General features: G+C 56.0%; 8 protein-coding genes across 8 annotated transcripts; 4 read left to right on the top strand and 4 right to left on the bottom strand.

Annotated features, from left to right (window-relative positions):
* The first annotated feature begins 34 nt into the window (after positions 1-34).
* DACRYDRAFT_21271 (RCC1/BLIP-II) lies at positions 35-2,472 on the top strand. Its single transcript, XM_040772320.1, has 9 exons — positions 35-224; positions 323-347; positions 399-440; positions 487-587; positions 639-959; positions 1,011-1,160; positions 1,212-1,554; positions 1,620-2,224; positions 2,273-2,472. The coding sequence occupies exons 1-9, from the start codon at positions 170-172 to the stop codon at positions 2,284-2,286; spliced, it is 1,656 nt and encodes a 551-aa protein (XP_040630738.1). The 5' UTR covers positions 35-169; the 3' UTR covers positions 2,287-2,472.
* Positions 2,473-2,532: 60 nt separating this feature from the next.
* Positions 2,533-4,679, bottom strand: DACRYDRAFT_21270 (DUF1900-domain-containing protein). The gene is made up of 5 exons (XM_040772319.1): positions 4,608-4,679; positions 4,461-4,557; positions 3,646-4,411; positions 3,381-3,586; positions 2,533-3,321 (listed from the first exon to the last, which is right to left on the bottom strand). Exons 1-5 carry the CDS (start codon positions 4,637-4,639, stop codon positions 2,650-2,652), a joined length of 1,773 nt encoding a protein of 590 aa, XP_040630737.1. The 5' UTR covers positions 4,640-4,679; the 3' UTR covers positions 2,533-2,649.
* Positions 4,680-5,531: 852 nt separating this feature from the next.
* Positions 5,532-7,341, top strand: DACRYDRAFT_64920 (squalene synthase). Its single transcript, XM_040775764.1, has 4 exons — positions 5,532-5,834; positions 5,889-6,100; positions 6,164-6,743; positions 6,804-7,341. The coding sequence occupies exons 1-4, from the start codon at positions 5,604-5,606 to the stop codon at positions 7,251-7,253; spliced, it is 1,473 nt and encodes a 490-aa protein (XP_040630736.1). The 5' UTR covers positions 5,532-5,603; the 3' UTR covers positions 7,254-7,341.
* Positions 7,342-7,947: 606 nt separating this feature from the next.
* DACRYDRAFT_21268 (UDP-galactose transporter) lies at positions 7,948-9,687 on the top strand. The gene is made up of 7 exons (XM_040772318.1): positions 7,948-8,089; positions 8,226-8,281; positions 8,336-8,533; positions 8,580-8,636; positions 8,686-9,089; positions 9,138-9,254; positions 9,304-9,687. Exons 1-7 carry the CDS (start codon positions 7,990-7,992, stop codon positions 9,506-9,508), a joined length of 1,137 nt encoding a protein of 378 aa, XP_040630735.1. The 5' UTR covers positions 7,948-7,989; the 3' UTR covers positions 9,509-9,687.
* Positions 9,688-10,264: 577 nt separating this feature from the next.
* Positions 10,265-10,558, bottom strand: DACRYDRAFT_34672 (uncharacterized protein; the record flags this gene model as incomplete). The annotated part of the gene is made up of 2 exons (XM_040774382.1): positions 10,265-10,452; positions 10,501-10,558. Coding segments are annotated over 2 exons (246 nt in total), but the record flags the coding sequence as incomplete, so codon positions are not given.
* A 492-nt stretch (positions 10,559-11,050) lies between these two features.
* DACRYDRAFT_87972 (actin-like ATPase domain-containing protein) lies at positions 11,051-12,987 on the top strand (the record flags this gene model as incomplete). The annotated part of the gene is made up of 2 exons (XM_040776833.1): positions 11,051-11,197; positions 11,257-12,987. 2 exons carry the CDS (start codon positions 11,051-11,053, stop codon positions 12,985-12,987), a joined length of 1,878 nt encoding a protein of 625 aa, XP_040630733.1.
* Positions 12,988-13,497: 510 nt separating this feature from the next.
* DACRYDRAFT_105995 (Clavaminate synthase-like protein) lies at positions 13,498-13,995 on the bottom strand (the record flags this gene model as incomplete). The annotated part of the gene is made up of 2 exons (XM_040768181.1): positions 13,498-13,673; positions 13,725-13,995. 2 exons carry the CDS (start codon positions 13,993-13,995, stop codon positions 13,498-13,500), a joined length of 447 nt encoding a protein of 148 aa, XP_040630732.1.
* A 411-nt stretch (positions 13,996-14,406) lies between these two features.
* On the bottom strand, positions 14,407-16,144 carry DACRYDRAFT_105994 (uncharacterized protein; the record flags this gene model as incomplete). The annotated part of the gene is made up of 4 exons (XM_040768180.1): positions 14,407-15,540; positions 15,588-15,732; positions 15,778-16,075; positions 16,120-16,144. 4 exons carry the CDS (start codon positions 16,142-16,144, stop codon positions 14,407-14,409), a joined length of 1,602 nt encoding a protein of 533 aa, XP_040630731.1.
* Between the last annotated feature and the right edge of the window lie 1,392 nt (positions 16,145-17,536).

Genomic DNA, 17,536 nt, shown 5'->3' with positions numbered 1-17,536 from the left:
GCGCCCATTCACTCTGGACGATAAACAAACAACAATTCCTGTTGTTTTCCCCCGGTACAATAACGGAAACGCGGATATCATTGTCATAACTGCCTAAAAGGGTATATTGACAATACAATACGTGTCATTTCCTTTCTGGGTCGTGCTTTCCTATCACAACCCGGGCGGAATGACAGACTCCGCCGCTGCACCGGACCAAACGGAGAAGGAGAAGTGGGGAAGAGGTCAGTCATCTCAATTAATGTTATCAATCATCCCTGCCACCGCACTTCTCTTTCTCCTACCACCATCATCACTAACATTGAACATCAATTCTTCGCAGTCCTCCTTTGTGGTGGTACAAACTGGTACGCGTCTCTTTCTTACTCAACATGCGAAATTTGACGCGTATATGCTAGGCTCGCTCTAGGGAAGAAGGGCCTTCCCGCTGATCCAGAATAGTACGTTCTTCGCGTCTCTCTGCGCGTTCCGTCCTCATCACACCAGTCCCGACTTGCCCTTGCCCCACACGCTTCGCTCACTGTCCAACGTCAAAGCTACTGGAGTATACACCTCTCACTCAGGATGCCACGTGATCGTTCTCGATGGTATGTGCCGTCTCTTGCTATCCGCACGCGTCCGCTAAAACGCGTCGCTAGTCGCCGGCGCTGCCTACCTCTTCGGGCGAAATACCTCGTCCTGCCTAGGCGTCCCACACACCTCCCGCCCCTTCATCTCCCAGTACACCCCCCTCCGCTTACTCCCGACCGACGTCGGTGCTGCCCCTGGTACAAAGTTCGTATATGCGGCTTGTGGGCGCGCACATAGCGTGCTCGTAGGGGACGAGGGGAGCGTCTGGACCGCGGGGCTCAATGCGCATGGGCAGTGTGGGCATCCTGCGGGGGGAGAGATGGGTACGTGGAAGCTCATCACCGGTGGGTGGGCGAGGGCCAAAGTCGGAGAGAAAGCAGTCCAAGCTTGTGAGTACCCGTGTTTTGCGGAGAATTGGTTAGCTGACGCGCGGTGCATAGCTGCGGGAGTCAATTTCACCCTCGTTCTGACTGAGAACGGGAAGGTGTATGCGTTCGGCAGCGGAGAGCACGGGCAGCTCGCGAACGGACGGACAGGGGAGCGGATCGCCCAGGCAAACAAGACGACGTACGACATTGAGGATGAACCTAGTACGTCGATCGCCTTGTATTGTGCAAAATGACTGAAGCATGTGGGAGCAGTACCGGTCAGGGGTCCTCTCGAAGACAAGGTGACCACCCAGGTCGCCTGTGGACAACAGCACGCGATAGCCCTGACATCGGACGGACTGGTCTACGTCTGGGGCTTCAACGGTTACTGCCGGCTCGGCCTTGGCCATCCGAAGGACATGCTTATTCCCACCCTGGTACCTCAATATGCCGGCCCGAACGTCCTTATGCGCGCCGCATTCGTAGCTGCGGGACCGACGAGCACGATCGTTATCGATCGTCAGAAGATGCTCCAGATGGCGGGAAAGTTTAAGACGAGCGGAGCGGGCAGCGTCGGGCAGCCATTTAGCACGTTCAGGTATTTCCCTGAGATTCAGTGCGTCTTCCCTCCCCCCTGAGCGGGTGTCTCCTATGCGATGCTGCATGCTAATGCGTCTCCAGAGGGTGCAAGGTCCTCCTAGCCGCTGCGGGTGGTGTGACCCATTTCGCCACCGCCGTGGACGAGGACGCTGGCCCAGGAGGCGTAATGACGATTGCCTGGGGGCAGAATGCGATCAACTCCGAGCTCGGACTAGGTGAAGGGCAGCCAAAGTCCACTCCCAAGCCCGTGCGTATGGAAACACTCAACGGAATCGACGTGTTTGCCCTTGCCGCTGGACAGAACACCAGTTTCTTCCTCGCCCGGCCGAACGAGGCGTTGCTTGACCTCCCTAGGTTTCCCGACGCTGTCCCTGCCCCGAATCTCTGTGTGGTGTGTAACGAAGACCGGGAAGCGAGCGGGGAGGAAGCGCTCGAGTGCGAGAAGTGTGATACGCCTTATCATTTGGGCTGCCTCGACCCGCCGCTGAAGAGTATCCCCGAGGGACAGTGGTTCTGCCCTAAGTGTGCGAACGAGTTCGAGGACGTCCTCCCCCTCCCCGGTGCGAAGAAGTCGGCCGGGCTACCAAAAGCGGACGAAGAGCCGAAGAAGAAAGGTAGGTTAGCGAAGAGGAAGGCCGAGGATGAGGAGGGAGATGGAGGTGGGGGAGAGGCGAAGAAAGCTAAGGGTGAGTCTCTTCCTGTGGGCACTTACGCCGTGCTTGAAAGTTCTGCAGTTGCGAAGAAATGAGCGGGAAATGACCTTGTAGCATGGCTGTGTGTTTAGGTGGGTTGATCTGTGGAAAGGAGGTTCGTTCTCTTCCAGTCCGGTTTATTCATGTCCTCGTTGTATTACTGTAACCTTTCCCGTGCATAATTCTTGTTCTTCCACTCGTTGTCGTCTATAGCCCGCTGCGTTCCTAACGACGCCTTTATTCTCCGTTTATTTAATGACACACATGCACACATTCCACGCAACACAAGCAAGGAAAGAAACATGAATTCAACCGCGTTACAGCGTTCCTTTTCATAAGGGTAAAAGTCAACATCACAGCACAGCACATGAGCAACATTCACGATGAAACTTCGTCCAACGACTCCCACGTTCGCCCGTTCAGCCGAGCAACAACGCCCTCGCCGCTTTCTGCGCTTCCTTCATCCCATCAAGCTGGATCTGGAGCTCCCTAATCTGACTCTGCGCATCCGCCAACTCCTTCTTAAGCCTCTCGTTCTCCACTCTGACTCCGTCCGGCCCACCCGCACCGGCGCCGGCACCAGCACCAATGGCGGTGATCGTGCCCATCCTCGTAGCCGACTCAGGAACGTCAATATCCGGACTATCGACGTGCTCTATAGGCTCGGAGATGTCTGCGAGCTCGAGCGACTGAGGTTTGGGAGTGAGGATCCTGAAGCTGTCCGAGCGGGAGGGCTCGATACGCGTTGGGCTGGGTTGGACTGGGCTGCGCATGGGGGCTGGGGTTGTCTGGGGCTGGGGCTCGGGTTTGGGAGCAGGGGCAGCGACGGTGACTGTTGGCGGCGGGGCGGGGGTGACGTTGACCGGCGCGGGAGCGGTGGACTTTCTCGCCTGTTGCTGGGGTGCCGCAGGAGTGCTAGGCGGGGGAAGGGAAACGCTCTTCCCTGGCGTACTCGCGTGGGAGACAGAGCCAGACTCGAGGTCGACAACTTTCCGCGTCAGGGGCTTGGAGCTCGTGAAGTACTCGCCGGCTGTGAGGGAGGGGGAGGAGGAGGGTGCGGGAGGGTAGATGTCTGCTTGGAATGCGTCGGCCTGCGGGTGGGAGTGTCAGTGAGATGCGGAGAGGGAGATGCTAGGAGGACAGAGGGCACCTTCCTAGGACAGATAAACGCTACGGGCTCAACGCCAGAACTGACGACCTTGTACGCCCTCGCGATCTCGTTCTCGTACACGTTCAGCGCGCGCCGGGGGAGGAAACACATTCCCCTCTGCGGGTCGGAGGACTTGTATTCCGACAAGGGGAAGAGCTGCCCGGTCTCGTATTCGTAGTACCTGACGTTGCCGTCTCCTTTCCCGGCTGTGGGGTGTTAGCCACTGTGTAGGGAGAAGGAAGGTAGGAAGGAGGAGGGAACGTACCGAGGAAAAGGATATTATTATCGCTCCAGAAAGGCATCAACACCCCACTGCTCTGGTCCACACTAGTCATCTTTTCCGTCTTAAACTCCCCGACGTCCCACACTCCAACCTGCCGATCACTCATCCTGCTAAACCCGGTGGTCGCAAACCTGTCCAAATCGCCCATCCACGCCACCCTTGCGCCCTTCACGCCCGGATGCCCGTCCGCGGACCGCACGGGCTCAGCCGACGCCCGGGGGTCGTATAGCCGCACCTTCCGGTCTCGGCAGGTCGTTACCAGCAAACTGCCAGTCGGGTTCCACGCCAGGCTCTGGATGGTATCCGTGTGTCCTTGCAGCACCTGCTTGGGCTCGTCCGCGCTCCCGAGGTCGTACAGCCTCACCAGGTGGTCCCCGGCAGCAGAAGCAATTACCTGGGCAGCAGTGGGGTGGAAGAGCACCTGGCCGACTTTCCTCCCAGAACCCTGGATACGCGCTGAGGGCGAGAAGTCGACCGGCTCCCATTTGTCCCCTCCCCAGCCTTCGAACATCCCCTCTTCTACTTTCCAGATAACGATCCGCCCGTCCTCTCCCGCAGACGCGACGACACTGTCGTCGTGCGGGGACCAAGCGGTATCTAGCACAGGCGCACTGTGTCCCCGGGCGAGGGGGATGATGTCCGGCAGCTTGGTGTGGAGGTTGAATGGGAGAGGCGCGAAGGGCGAGGGGAGGGGGAGGATGGCGAACGCCCCTCCGCCAGAAGCGTTCCAGTTGATTGAAAGATATTTCTGTGGGTTGTGAGTATGTACTGAGCGCGTCTGGGCAGCGAGGACGTACAGCAGATGCATCGATCATGTTTGTATCCCAGGCAGAGTTGGACACTTTGACGTTCTCGAGCCCATATTCTTTCTTTCCAGGCTGGCCAAAGACGTGTCTATATGCGCATATATGAGGCGTACGACGTTTGTGAGTGAGTGGACTGACCGGTATTTGGACGGACGGACGAAGCGGGACATGATGCTTGGTTGGAGATGGATAGCGAGTGGACGGGAATGGCAGGAAGGAGGTGCGCGACGGCGACGACGAGGACGACGAGGACGAGGTGGAACGGAGACGGACACAGCCTGCGCAGTCCCTTTGAGTTTCTCCGTGACCATTTGCTTCATCGAAGGAAATTAACATTGCGAATTGTAGAAAAGTGAAGAAAAGAAAATGATATTTTCCTTGTAGTATAGATATTCATGGTAAATGTATAATTTGTAGATATTTACAACAATGAAAAGAATGAAATTGTTCCTGTCGTTATCAACGGCTCCCGGTGCCGAGGATATTCTTGTCAGTCAGAGTCTATCAACTTCTCCCACACCGACCTCACCGTCCATTCACAGCAGCTGCAGCGACAACTCCAGAACTGAATACCATCCGACTTCACCAAAAAGAGATAAACATCCCCGAGTACTTCATTCCCCCTTCAGCGCTCCTGCAAGCTTCTCCAACTGCCCAAGGAGGACATCTCCAATCTCCGCTCTCCCCCTATAACCCCCTAAGAACGTGTCTAATTGCTGGGCTGCCTCTTGGGAAGAGACAGAAGAGGAAGAGAGGATGTCGATCCTGACTGGTGCGGGGAGTGGAGTGTCCATGATATTTCTTTCGTGGGGATGATGGTGGGTCTCCTGAAGTGAACGTCGGTGAATGAGTACGGTGCCGCATACATTTTCCCCTTACCTTTTGTGCCTTATCTCCTGTATGGATATAAATATGCCCTTAACCAAAGTGCTCTTTTCCCTCCTCACTTGCCTTTCAGTTTATATATTCTGCGGTCCTGTAAGTGGCTGTGCTCTTCCATCAAGTTCTCATAGACACGTCTTTCCTCCACAAGAAAGGGTCTTGTCCGGGGCAGAAATACCCAACCTCCCTTCTTCTTCCTCTTCTTCCCCTCCTCCATCCCCCCTCCTCGTCATCTCCTAGTCACAGCAAACAATGCCTAAAGCAACAGAACTCCTCTACCTTCTCTTTCGTCACCCAAATGAGCTCCGCGCTCTTGCACAGTACTGGGTATGGACAGACAACCGCGAGCTCTCAGATCCCAAGGAACTCGCTTCCACAGGCTGGGACAGGGAGAGCATGCGCACTTGCTGGGCATATCTGGATATGACCAGCAGGTCATTTGCAGTAGTGATTAAGAACCTCCAAGGGGACCTCGCTAGGATCGTCAGTCTTTTCTTACACTTTCTTTGGTTTAGCCGCTGACATAGGGTCACGAAGATCTGCCTGTTTTACTTGACCCTCCGCGCCCTGGACACGATCGAAGATGACATGACCATCCCCGTGGAAGTGAAGCAGCCTCTCCTGCGCGACTTTTACAAGCGATTGGACGAGGAAGGGTGGAATTTTACAGGCAACGGGCCGGAGAAGGATCGGGACGTTTGCGTGCACTTTGACGTCGTCATCCAGGAGCTTGCTCGGATTCCCAAGTCGTGAGTCCGCGCCCGCCCCCGCGTGCACGTGGGAAATCCCTTGCTGACACAGCGGCGGTGTAGGTGCTTCGAGGTCATTCGGGATATTACGAAAAAGACTGGCAAGGGCATGGCCGATTTCTGCGATCGCGTTTCCCCTGGACGCTCTTTCTACGTCGAGACGATCGAGGAGTACGACTTGTACTGTCACTGTGTTGCCGGCCTTGTTGGTGAAGGGCTTTCCCGGCTTTTTGCCGCTACGGGCAAGGAGCAGGAATGGATTGCCGACCAGCTGGAGCTGAGCAACTCCTGCGGTCTCTTCCTGCAGAAGACGAACATCACTAGGGACTACAGGGAGGACGTGGACGACGGGAGGTTCTTCTGGCCGCGCGAGATCTGGGGAAAGTTCGGGTTTGCCGATATTAAGGAGCTTAAAGAACGTGAGAAGGAACAACAAGCCGTCTTCGCCCTGAACGGGATGGTGCTCGATGCGCTCAGGCATTCGGTCGACTCCCTGGACTATCTTACGATGCTGAAGAACCAGAGCGTGTTCAACTTTGTCGCTATCCCTCAGGTCATGGCTATCGCTACCCTGGCACTGTGCTACGGGAACCCAGAGGTCTTACAGCGGAACGTGAAGATCCGGCGTGGGCAGACAGTGCAGGTGCGTCCCGTCCCCTTCTGCCTCCCCTCCCTCTCTTCCCTAACCCCCTCCCGCTTCTAGCTCATGCAGAAAGCGACCAACCCGAGGGACGTCGCCTACGTCTTCCGCGATTTTGGCAGACGCATCCACGCCAAGTCCCTCCCTCAGGACCCGAACTACCTCAAGATCTCCGTCGCGTGCGGTAAGATCGAGCAATGGTGCGAGCATCACTACCCGTCATTCATCTCCCTCGTCTCGGGTTCGAAAGACGGCAGTGCCTCCATATCTCCCACCGCGCCTGGCGGGGACCCGCGTGCACTGATTTATCAGCGCAGGGTTGTTAGGGAACAGGAGAAACAGAGGAGAGATCTGGCGATACGCGTTGGGCTTGACCCGGCGAAGATGAACAACAACCAGGAAGAACAGGCGCCTTGGTGGCTCCTTGCGGCGATGATGGGCACGACGGTGCTCCTGTTTGCGATCACGGCGGGTATCGCGTTTTTGGTCATTTGGTGGTTTGATTTGATGTGAGCTGCGGGGGTGGGTGGATGTCATTAAAAATTCCATGAGGGGGAGGGTTTTTGTACATATTTTTATTTCCTTGTTCGCGTTCGGTTGGCTGGACTTATGTTATGCGTTATGCGTTGTACGTCTTGTGCTAGTTTTTACTAAAAGAATACTAGTCCAGACGGGTATTACGTCCATATTTGACAATGGAAGAGTGATGTGGACCTTAATCTAATCTCCGCCATTAGCGGGAAAGGACTTATTTTGCCTCCATTAAAAAATAAGGGTCTATGCACAGCGAATGACATCGCACGCTCTATTGGCTCAGTCGTTGTCATTTTATCGTTCCTTGTACGCTTGGTAGGCGTCAACAACGCTCATCCTCCTCCTCCCCACCACCACCACCCCCCTCCTCATCGTCCCTTCCCTCCTGTTGCTGCTTAGACACCAACCACCACCCCGACTCGTACGGCGTCATCACCTAACTGTCACGGTCGCAATTTGACTCTAGCGCTAAGGTTCGTTCTTGTGCAAGATCATCAAGCATCGCCCTTGTTTCTCCTCTGCGCTTGTCCGTTCACCCCGCATATACCGCCCTTACCTCAAAGCCGACCGCGAGCCTCCCTTGACCCAACCTCCCCTCCCGGTAGTGCGCCATCCTTACCAAAATTCACCGACGATTCAAATAGACGCATACATCCCCATCCCCCCCCACACACACACACGTACCCACCACACCGACGCGCTCGTATACAGCTAGATGGCAGACCAGAAAAGTCCTGCGGTGGAGTATAAGCCTGTGCCTACTAAGGAGGAGGAGAAGAGGCCTGGCAGTGTTGGTGAGAAAGCGACGAATCCTGGTGAGTTGCGTGCTTCTCTTGTGTATTTGCAATTGGAGTTGGGTATGGCTGTTGGCCGTGGAAGTGCTACATATATAGGTGCTTGCTCTGGAGGTTCCTCTGGAGGTATTGGGATGAAGGGCTGACGATCCCCTAGTGTTCCCCATCCTTTCCTACTGTTGCTCATCAATCCTCATGACCGTCGTGAACAAAGTACGTCCTTCCCTCTCTCCCCTCCAGAGCGCATCTGACGCCCACACAACGCAGTACGTCCTCTCCGGCCGACATTTCTCCATGAACTTCCTCCTCCTCGCCATCCAGTCCATCGTCTGCGTTTCAGTCGTAGCGACGCTCAAGCGCACAGGGGTAATATCCTTCCGCGATTTTGATATGAAGGACGCGAAGAACTGGTTCCCGATCAGCTTTGCCCTCGTCGTAGTCATCTACACTGGGTCCAAGAGCTTGGTGAGCCCGTGATTGGGGGATCCGAGAAAATGCTCATTCTGTACAGCAATTCCTGACCATACCTGTGTATACCATCTTCAAGAATCTGACTATTATCCTCATTGTGCGTCATTCACCATTAGGTTTATGATCTCCCATTGATGGGACCGTAGGCATATGGCGAAGTCCTCTGGTTCGGCGGGCACGTCACTGGTCTCACGCTCGTCTCATTCTTCCTCATGGTCCTCTCCTCTATCATCGCCGCCTGGTCTGATATTACGAACACGATCAACGCGCTCACGGGCGTGTGGTCACCTATTGACCAGACCTCTGGCACCCCTCTGCCAGAAGGGATCGCCGCTGTCGGTAGCGTGCCTGTGAACCTTGGCTACCTGTGGATGTTCCTCAACTGCCTCGCGAGTGCAGCGTATGTCCTTGGGATGCGCAAGCGGATCAAGGCCACGGGGTTCAAGGACTGGGACTCGATGTTCTACAATAACCTGCTCTCTATCCCGGTTCTAATCGTCTTTTCCTTGCTGGTAGAACGGTGGACGTCGGAGAACCTCACTCTGAACTTGTGAGTCCCCTTCTCCTTGCCACCCCGGACATGCTCTGAGTCGTGTAGCCCCCCAGAGAGCCGCAACTTCCTTCTGTTCGCTATGGTCCTCTCAGGCGGAGTCGCGGTGCTCATTTCGTACACCACCGCCTGGTGTGTCCGCGTCACGAGCAGCACGACCTACAGGTGCCTCTCTCCCCTATTCTCTTGTCCCTCCCTTGCTAACCTATGCCAGCATGGTCGGCGCGCTCAACAAACTCCCTGTCGCGGCATCAGGCATGATTTTCTTCGGCGACGCCGTCACCCTAGGCTCCGTAAGCGGCGTGACAACGGGGTTTCTCGCAGGCGTCGTGTACGCCATCGCAAAGCAAAACCAGAGCAAGACGGAGAAAGCGAAGCAGGGCGAGGGCGGGATACCGATGTATACCCGCAAGCAGTGATCCTCTCCTCACCCCCTCCCGACCATCGGTCCTCTCACCACGTACTGTCCCTGAGAGGGGCGGCGTGTGTCCTCCGCTCTCTCCTCCGCTCTCTGGCACTGATTGTGTGCCAGCCCGGCTCGCTTGGGCTTATTTTAGTGCTGTAGGAGCGCAGGCGTGGCGTAATGCAAGTATACCCCATTTAGACTCTACTAGTATGTACGCATGATTGCGTCGTGTCTGTATGTCGTGTGTATTGTGTGCATATTGTGTAAAGATATGAACATGGTGAGAGGAGTGTCTTCTGAGTAAGTAAAAGGTAATGCTACAACAGACGGTGCTCTGAGGATTGTATCCCAAGAGAATGGTCATTCCATGTTTTTACCTCTACACCTGCTTCTCCTCCTTCTCCTCCTCATCCTTTCCCAACGTCTTCTTCGCACGGCGTTCCATACGTTCCTTCAGCTGTTCAGAAGTCAACAAGTCCCCAATCTTCATCGGCGCCTGGGCGACCTCCTTCGACTTCAACTCCGCGGGTGTCTCCCTCGCGCGAGCGATAGCAGCATTCGTCTCCGCCGACGTCTTCTCCACCGTCAGCGTCGGGGAAACCGGTATCGCCCCCGTCTTCGCCGCCGCTCCCGTAGAGGGCATAACGATCGGGATCCTCTGATCCGCCTCATCCTCCGCTTTCCAAACTTTTTCTGCCTGCTTCAATCTCTCCCTGAGCCCATCATCAAAGTCCCCTTCACGCATCCTTCGTTCCCCGCGCTTGGCAGCTTCTCGCTCCAACTTCATCCCTTCCAGCCGGGCTTCGCGGCCGATCCACCAGGCACCGGCGACGCACCCTAGGACGGTGACGCCTTGCGCTACGACGCGGAATCGGAGATAGCGGTTGAAGGAGGCTTTGTTCCCCGTGCGCATGGAGCGTGTCGCTCCGAGGAAAGCCATGCACGTGAGTACGACGCCTGCGGATGAGGGTGAGGGGTGCTCAAAGGGTTGAGATAGGGACATACCGAGAGGCACTATAGGCTGCTCTTTGCATTTCCTCCAACCTTTTTGGACGTACGTCTCCTGCGCATCCATGGGCGGGATAGACTGAGGGAAGGACATGGTGTGCACCTCGCTGTCAGCTGCAGTTGTAGCTCGTCGCAAGTCCCTCGAGAAATGACAAGTTGTATGTATCAGCGTGTCCTAGCTGCGCTCCGGGATGTCCGCGAGCAGATGATGGTAGAAAGGAAAGAAGTTTGTCGCCTTCGCCGTCGTCTCCTTAACACTTGTCATCACCCTTTCCTTCCCCTTCGCTGTCCGACTCGTTCCGCTCTGATCGTCGGTGTCCCCTAGTGGCTGTGCTAAATTCCCCTTAATTTGATTCCGTTCTACTTGTGACAAGTTTATAACTCTTTCAGAAAAAAGGATAGGCGCGCATTAACAACTTCTCCTCGACCTTTTGCATAGTTTGGACGGCAATTTCAAGAGATTCAAGTTGAGAATAAAAGCCTCTAGAGGGCACTTATACTTGTAATTGAGTTCTTACTTCGTTCATTGACTACGACACGAACGACCATGTCGAACCCTATCTCTCCTCCTCCTGGGCTTGCGAACGGAGCTGCGACACCGGCGACTGCAGCTGCGATCGCGAATGAAGAAGCACACAGTGTGATTGGTATCAACTTTGGGAATGCTTATGCGAGCATTGCAGTGATCAACAAGGTGCCTCTGCTGTTACCTTCTCCTGCGTAGTAGTTACTGACATTTCGGGGCGCACACAGGAAGGCCGCGCGGATACGATAGCCAACGAGGACGGCGAACGACAAATAGCATGTGCAGTCTCCTTCCTTGGGTCAGAGACGTACATTGGTAACCAGGCGCTTCCCCAGTTGGTCAAGAACAGCGGGAACACGATCCTTGCCTTCCGGAACTTCCTCGGTCTTTCCTTCTCCGAGATCGGGGAGCAGTCACCGCTCAGCGCCCAGCTGAAGGATGTGGATGGCGTGCCGACTTACGTGGTCTCTGTTACTCCTGAGCCGGAGGGAGAGGCGCAGGAGAAGACGCTCACAGTACGGGAAGTGACTGTCCTCTTCCTACGCTCTCTCCTCCAGTCCGCACAGGACTTCCTCAGCCACAGGATCATCAAGGGCGCCGTTCTCTCCTGTCCTTCAGACTGGTCAGTAAAGCAGAGGGACGCACTCCTGGAAGCAGCCAAAGACGCAGGGATCAACGTCATTACCCTGATGGACCCGGCTGCCGCCGCCGTGCTCGCATACGCACCGTCCTCTGCTTCACCCGCCTTGCCTACCGACACAAAGTCCGCTGCGAACGGAAGCGCAGCCCCTGAGCCGCACCCCGTTCCTTCCGACCGCCGCACACTCGTGCTCGACATCGGCGCTTCCTCAACCACCGCGACCCTCCTCTCCGTCTCGCACCACTCGCTCGTGCACGCCCTGCACCAGTCTACGGACTCGACCCTCGGCGGAAAGCAGCTCGACTCTGTCCTGTTATCCCACTTCGCCAAGGAGTTCAGCAAGAAATCCGGTGTTGCCCTCTCCCCAACGTCGACCACCCCTGCAGACCTTCGCGCGCTGGCAAAACTCCGCGCTGCCTGCGAGCTGACAAAACGCTCTCTCTCGGCCACACAGGGCTCGGCTACGCTCGACGTCGAGAGTCTCAAGGATGGGATGGACTACCACGGGAGTATCAATAGCCTGCGATTTGACCTCCTCGCTCGGTCAGTCTATACGCGCATGACGGATCATGTGCGTGCGTGCCTCGGGGAGGCAAAGGTCGACCCGACCCAGATAGGGGAGGTCATCCTCGTCGGCGGCACTGCTTCCCTGCCCGGGATCGCCGATGCCCTCCAAACGCTGCTCCCCGACCCGCCAACAGTGCTGAGCAACTCTATCCCGCCCGGCAACGTCGTCGCTGTAGGATGTGCGCTCCACGCACGGTTGACGGTCACCCACCCGCCACCGGTGAGTGCCGGGTCAGAGGAAGAACAAGCGATCCTCAAGGGTCAGGCACTCTCCCTGCCTATTGGACTCGTCTTCCCCTCTGCTGGGGAACCGGTTTTCTGGCAGGTGATCAATGCGGGCACCCCTCTCCCAGCGCGTAGGAAAGTGCGCATCCCTGTGCCGTCCAGTATCTCCAAGCTTGGGTTTGAGTTCTGGGAAGGGAAGGAGGAAGTCAAGGTGGAGACCATTGTACCTCCCAAGGTTGAGCAAGACCCAGAGGACGAGGAAGAAGAAGAGGAAGAAGAAGAGGAAGAAGAGCCAGAGGAAGTTCGCACCCTGCACTTGGTGCCTTCCACACACCTGTGCTCTTTGCTCCTGCCCGTCGCTCACCCGGTTCTCGCACAAGAAGGGAAGAAGAAGAAGTCTGCGGAGAAGACCACTGAGGCGGAGGTAGAGGTCGTCGTTGCCCAGGATGGGAAAATCAGGGCCAGGGCATGGGTTGTCGGGCAGAAGAAAGTAGAAGTCGTCGAGGCTGACGTGGAGGGGTGGTAGTCTCTCAGGCTGTCTTTGGTGGGCAGGGGTTGGGTTAGAGCTTCGTTCACGCTATTTGCAATAGTTCATCTTCATTTGTTTGAAGCAAAACGTATATCACTAATCCACTGGGTAGTGTCTCTTCCTGAGTGATGCTCCGTCCTACCCGTGCTCTCGGTCAACGGACTTCCATCGTCGGCTCAGCTCGTATACAAGCCCGAGTTCTGCTGTTGGGTCCCTTGTTTAATGCGATCCTGCAAGTGCTGTTTCGCGGTCTTAGGGAACCCGGGATACTTTTCCCGAATGTGCGCCGTCCCCGCCGTCGGGAGGGGGTCGATGATCTTGTCCCGCATCAGTACACTCCCAGCACCGAGGAGAATGGACTCACCGACCGTTCATTTGGATGCAAGAAGTAGGCCGCGCAGTATCTATCCCCCCCTCCCTTCCTAACCCGATGCCATGTACTCCTCACCGCTCCCCCAGTCCAGATATGCATCAAATCGCCCACATTCACCAGAACGGCACCGTCAACTACAGGAGCGTCGATCCTTGCTCGCCAGCGGAGGGAGGGAGATGGTGCGCGTAGTGCGGGGGGCGGACTTGAAGCCCGGGAGAGGGCTGGAAGAGGAGCGTAAGAGAGCCCCAATCCGTGTGTGCGCCGAGCCGGAAGACGTCTTTTTCCGCGTACTCGGGAGTGTAGGGCACGTCTGCTCTCTCGTGAGTGACTTCTAACTAAGAATTCCGAAAGGGAGGCGTACAGTGCATCAGCTGGAAGTTGTCCATGCTCGGTTCATCATACCTATGTTGTCCGACGAAGAACTCTTCCTCCAAGCCCCATGCCCTAGCGAGGCATCCGAGCACCCGGCATCCCAGAGCCGCACACTCCCTTTTAAACTCGTCTAGGAAGTCTCTGTTCTCTTCTAGGTATGGCGGGAGCGGCTGCTGGCAGGCTCCGGGAAGGGAAAGCCATTTGCGGGTGTCGAACTGTTCTTTCGGAACTTTGAGGCAGCACAGGACGGTATCCCGCATTCTCTTTCCCCGTTCCAAGCTCCCGCGGCTGCTTTTCCCTCTAGTGGTAAAGAGAAGAACGTGCGGTCAATCTCCCAGAGTTGGGCGATGTGACAGGAAGGGAGAGAGTGGTTCGTCAGGTAGAAGAAACCCCAGTCGCTACAAGCTGAGAGAATGGAGGACTGGATTTCGCCAGCGGGGAGGGAGAGGTCGATGATGGGTATCGTTGCCTCTGTTTATTCTGTAGCCATGAGGGATTAGACTGTAGACTAGCCCTCAAAATATCTTTATCTTAATCATGGGCGCTTATTCAGTCCCTGTGAAATGAATAGCACGATAACCACTTCATATTCCTTCCAGTTTCCTACTAGTACACTACCAGCGGTTACATTTCTTTTCGAACAAGCGTACTCTGCAGCATGACTCACGCGCTCAAGCAATTGGTTCATACTTGAAATTCGTAAACTTAGCCGGCGGCGTCGAAGGGTCACCATTGCCCGTCGCGTACACTCCCACAAGCGTACCACAGAAGCCGCCCGAGACCTCGCTCGCCGGCCCATCCGCGACCTCGATCTCCTCCCCCCCTTGGACAACGAAGAACCTGAACTTGTCCTCTTCCCCCAGGACCTTGAACGTCACTTCCCCGTCAGGGATGGGTGCGATAGCGTCAAATTCCTCGACTTGCGGCTTGTCCCGCTTGAGGAAATTGGCTACCCCGCTTTGGAGCCCTACAGCGCCCATGACGGTTGTGCGACACCCGATGCCCTGGTATTCGACGAACACTTCATAGTGCCTAATAGGGTCGAGGAAGACTGTAATGCCCGCTTCCTCCTTCCCTTGAGGGGTGAAGGCCAGCGTGACAGAAGCGGTGAACTTGAGGTCTTGTTGCCGGCGAGCAACGAACGTCGTATCCTTCACATGGCTCGAGAGTGTTTCAGCTGTGCCGGTGAGCACGAGCTCGGAGGGGGAGAGGATATCGTAGTTCTTATACACGGGGTTGCGGAGGAAGAGCCAGTGCGGGGCGAACTTTCCTGGTTTGCCGAATTCGTTGAGCGAGGGGGCGATGAACGCTCCCTCACGTGCGAGGGGCTGCGTCGGTGGAAGGTTCGGGGTGTCCATCACGCTCTTGACGGGGAGGTCCCACACTGGCCAGTCACCAGTCCAGGTCCCCGGGATCAGGACCGTCTCCCTCCCCATGGGCGAGTTGGGGCCGATGATCCTCGTTGCGAGGGCGATGGCCCACCAGGTACCGGGAGAGGACTCGAAGAAGTCGGCATGGCCTACAGTCTGGATGAGCTCCTCCTTCGCCGGTGGGCGGAGGACGGGGTTCGACGGGCAGCGTTCGTACGGCCCCCAGACTGTAGGAGCGCGCGCAAGCATCGCGCTATGGTCCATGTAGGTCCCACCTTCGGCAGTGAGTAGGTAGTACCAATCACCCCGCTTGAAGATGTGCGGCGCTTCGGGGAAGATACCGCCTTCGCCCGTCCAGAGTTGGCGTTTGTCGCTCAGCGGTTTGCCGGTCTTGACGTCGATCTCGTATTGGGTGATTTGGCGGAGGGAGAAACTCTGCCTAGTGTGAGCTATGAAACGCGCGTTGCAAGACGTCGACGCACCTTCCCGGACTCACTCCCCTGTGCGTAGCACTTGCCATCGTCGTCCCAGAATAAGCTTGTATCAAATCCAGGGAAGACGAACTCGACCGCATCGGACCACTCCTCGTTGAACGGATCTTTACACGTCCAGATGAGGTTCTGGTAGCTATGCCCCCATCAGCATGCGCATATATCTCGCATACGCACTTACCGCGACTCGTCCTCCCATGGCTTGCTCATATCCACCCGTGTGGTAACAACGTAGAACAGTCCATTATGGTGCCTTATCGTTGGAGCCCAGACGCCGGAGCTCTCCCCGTTATTGTTCACGCTCTGGGAGGTGAGGTCCAGCTGACTATCGCGCGTAACGACGTTGCCGATCTGTTTCCAGCTGACGAGGTCGTGCGACGCGTAGATGGGGATGGCAGGGAAGGCGAGAAAGGATGAGCAGACGAGGTAGAACGTATCCCCTACTTTGCAGCATGAGGGGTCGGGGTTGTATCCAGGGACTAGCAGACGTTAGTAGACGTCGAGCGGTGGTTGGAATACGCACTGATTGGGTTCTTGTAGGTGGGCATTGTCACTCGCTGGATGAGAAGGGAGATACGCCGACGTCGTCCTTCCATCTCCACCCTTTATATCTCGTCATTCCAGCAAAAAGGTCGGCATATATGCGCATGAGATGAATGCGCATCTCCGGGCGGACGTCGCGGTCCAAGTGCCAAAAGGGGTCCATCTCCGGAGACGCGTTTGGTCAACGTCCACACCGTTCACCCCGTGTCCGTCTCTCATGGACATCAACCTACCAAGCAATTGAAGAAAGTTAACGCGATGATACTCCGCATGCCAGCAATTGTACTTCTTGGCCAACTTGCCTGATATACCCTCCCAAGATGGGTGTCCTAGTCTTCGAACGAGCGGGGAATGCGGGGCATCTGATCACTTTGGAGTCACCAACATCAGTCTATCAGGCTATGCTAGAACCCATCAACTATCCGGCACTTGCCGTTCTATCAGGCTTCTCTGGTCTCTTGCGTCCCCGTACAGATGTGCTGCTTTCTCCTAACCTAGTTATGCGAACTGTCACTACCAGTACTCCATGACCACGCGCATTCTACCGCTCAGCTGACCGTCCTACCTCACGATAAGGACTCTTTCGACCTCATTCCGACTAGTAGGACGCCTCTTTCCTCTTCACACCTCGCACGGTCTTTCTACCGATGCACTCTGGCTCAACGGGTCAACGATCAAGGGCTCCAACATTCCTCTCGATACAGGTCGCGTGATCGTCCCCTAATCCAGTCGCTTCGTCTTCGCCTACACTTGGGAGCACACAGAATCCCGCTGTGCCATGCACCTCTGACACGTCTGGTTCGAGCGCGTTATCCACAGAAAGGGAATCTATTGCAGATGCGGGCTACATTGGTTTCGAAAATCCGCCAGAGCGGTATATGTCTAAACGTACAGTTACATGATCTCGTTGCTTATAGAGGAATACAGAACCATTACTGAGCAGAGAAATGTTCAGAGCATGGATAGTTGCCCGGTCGGTTTTTTTCGGAGTTGGGAGGGAATATGCCACACGAGTATCAAGGTATCAAAGGGTGCCGCGGCCCATGTTACCCATCATCATGATGCTGATGACCAGCATCACAGCCAGTCTTCCTTCGCTGTCACTTCCTATACCCCGTCAGTGAATACGATCAACACGCAAAGGATCACGCGTAAGATGGCCAAGTGACAATCCCGCGGTGCTCACCCAAACAGCATGATCAAACACCTTGACCAGCTCTGCATACACCGACGGCACACTGAGCAGCCGGACGCTAGCATATGACTCGCGCATAAACGTTTTAATCGCATTGTTGTATAGCTGACTGCGCTGGTCTTCCTCCAGTGTGCGCCAGGCGGATGCCATTTCAGACTCTGCACGCGGGACACAGGCAGCACATGCAGGTAGGTATGCACAT

The sequence above is a fragment of the Dacryopinax primogenitus genome (genome assembly GCF_000292625.1).
Source record: "Dacryopinax primogenitus strain DJM-731 SS1 chromosome Unknown DACRYscaffold_5, whole genome shotgun sequence".
Classification (NCBI taxonomy): domain Eukaryota; kingdom Fungi; phylum Basidiomycota; class Dacrymycetes; order Dacrymycetales; family Dacrymycetaceae; genus Dacryopinax; species Dacryopinax primogenitus.
Note: the sequence above shows the minus strand (reverse complement) of the source record. Positions and strands in the feature narration are given on the sequence as shown.

What these genes read in the sequence shown, in the direction of transcription:
- DACRYDRAFT_21271 (XM_040772320.1), top strand. Translation starts at nt 170, where the DNA reads ATGACAGACTCCGCCGCTGCACCGGACCAAACGGAGAAGGAGAAGTGG. An exon ending in CTTTGTGGTGGTACAAACTG is followed by an intron (nt 348 to 398) that starts GTACGCGTCTCT and finishes CGTATATGCTAG; the next exon opens with GCTCGCTCTAGGGAAGAAGG. An exon ending in AGGTATTTCCCTGAGATTCA is followed by an intron (nt 1,555 to 1,619) that starts GTGCGTCTTCCC and finishes ATGCGTCTCCAG; the next exon opens with AGGGTGCAAGGTCCTCCTAG.
- DACRYDRAFT_21270 (XM_040772319.1), bottom strand. Translation starts at nt 4,639, where the DNA reads ATGTCCCGCTTCGTCCGTCCGTCCAAATACCG. An exon ending in TAATAATATCCTTTTCCTCG is followed by an intron (nt 3,587 to 3,645) that starts GTACGTTCCCTC and finishes AACACCCCACAG; the next exon opens with CCGGGAAAGGAGACGGCAAC. An exon ending in CGTTTATCTGTCCTAGGAAG is followed by an intron (nt 3,322 to 3,380) that starts GTGCCCTCTGTC and finishes TCCCACCCGCAG; the next exon opens with GCCGACGCATTCCAAGCAGA.
- DACRYDRAFT_64920 (XM_040775764.1), top strand. Translation starts at nt 5,604, where the DNA reads ATGCCTAAAGCAACAGAACTCCTCTACCTTCTCTTTCGTCACCCAAAT. An exon ending in CTTGCTCGGATTCCCAAGTC is followed by an intron (nt 6,101 to 6,163) that starts GTGAGTCCGCGC and finishes GCGGCGGTGTAG; the next exon opens with GTGCTTCGAGGTCATTCGGG. An exon ending in GGCGTGGGCAGACAGTGCAG is followed by an intron (nt 6,744 to 6,803) that starts GTGCGTCCCGTC and finishes TCCCGCTTCTAG; the next exon opens with CTCATGCAGAAAGCGACCAA.
- DACRYDRAFT_21268 (XM_040772318.1), top strand. Translation starts at nt 7,990, where the DNA reads ATGGCAGACCAGAAAAGTCCTGCGGTGGAGTATAAGCCTGTGCCTACT. An exon ending in TGAGAAAGCGACGAATCCTG is followed by an intron (nt 8,090 to 8,225) that starts GTGAGTTGCGTG and finishes ACGATCCCCTAG; the next exon opens with TGTTCCCCATCCTTTCCTAC. An exon ending in TCATGACCGTCGTGAACAAA is followed by an intron (nt 8,282 to 8,335) that starts GTACGTCCTTCC and finishes CACACAACGCAG; the next exon opens with TACGTCCTCTCCGGCCGACA.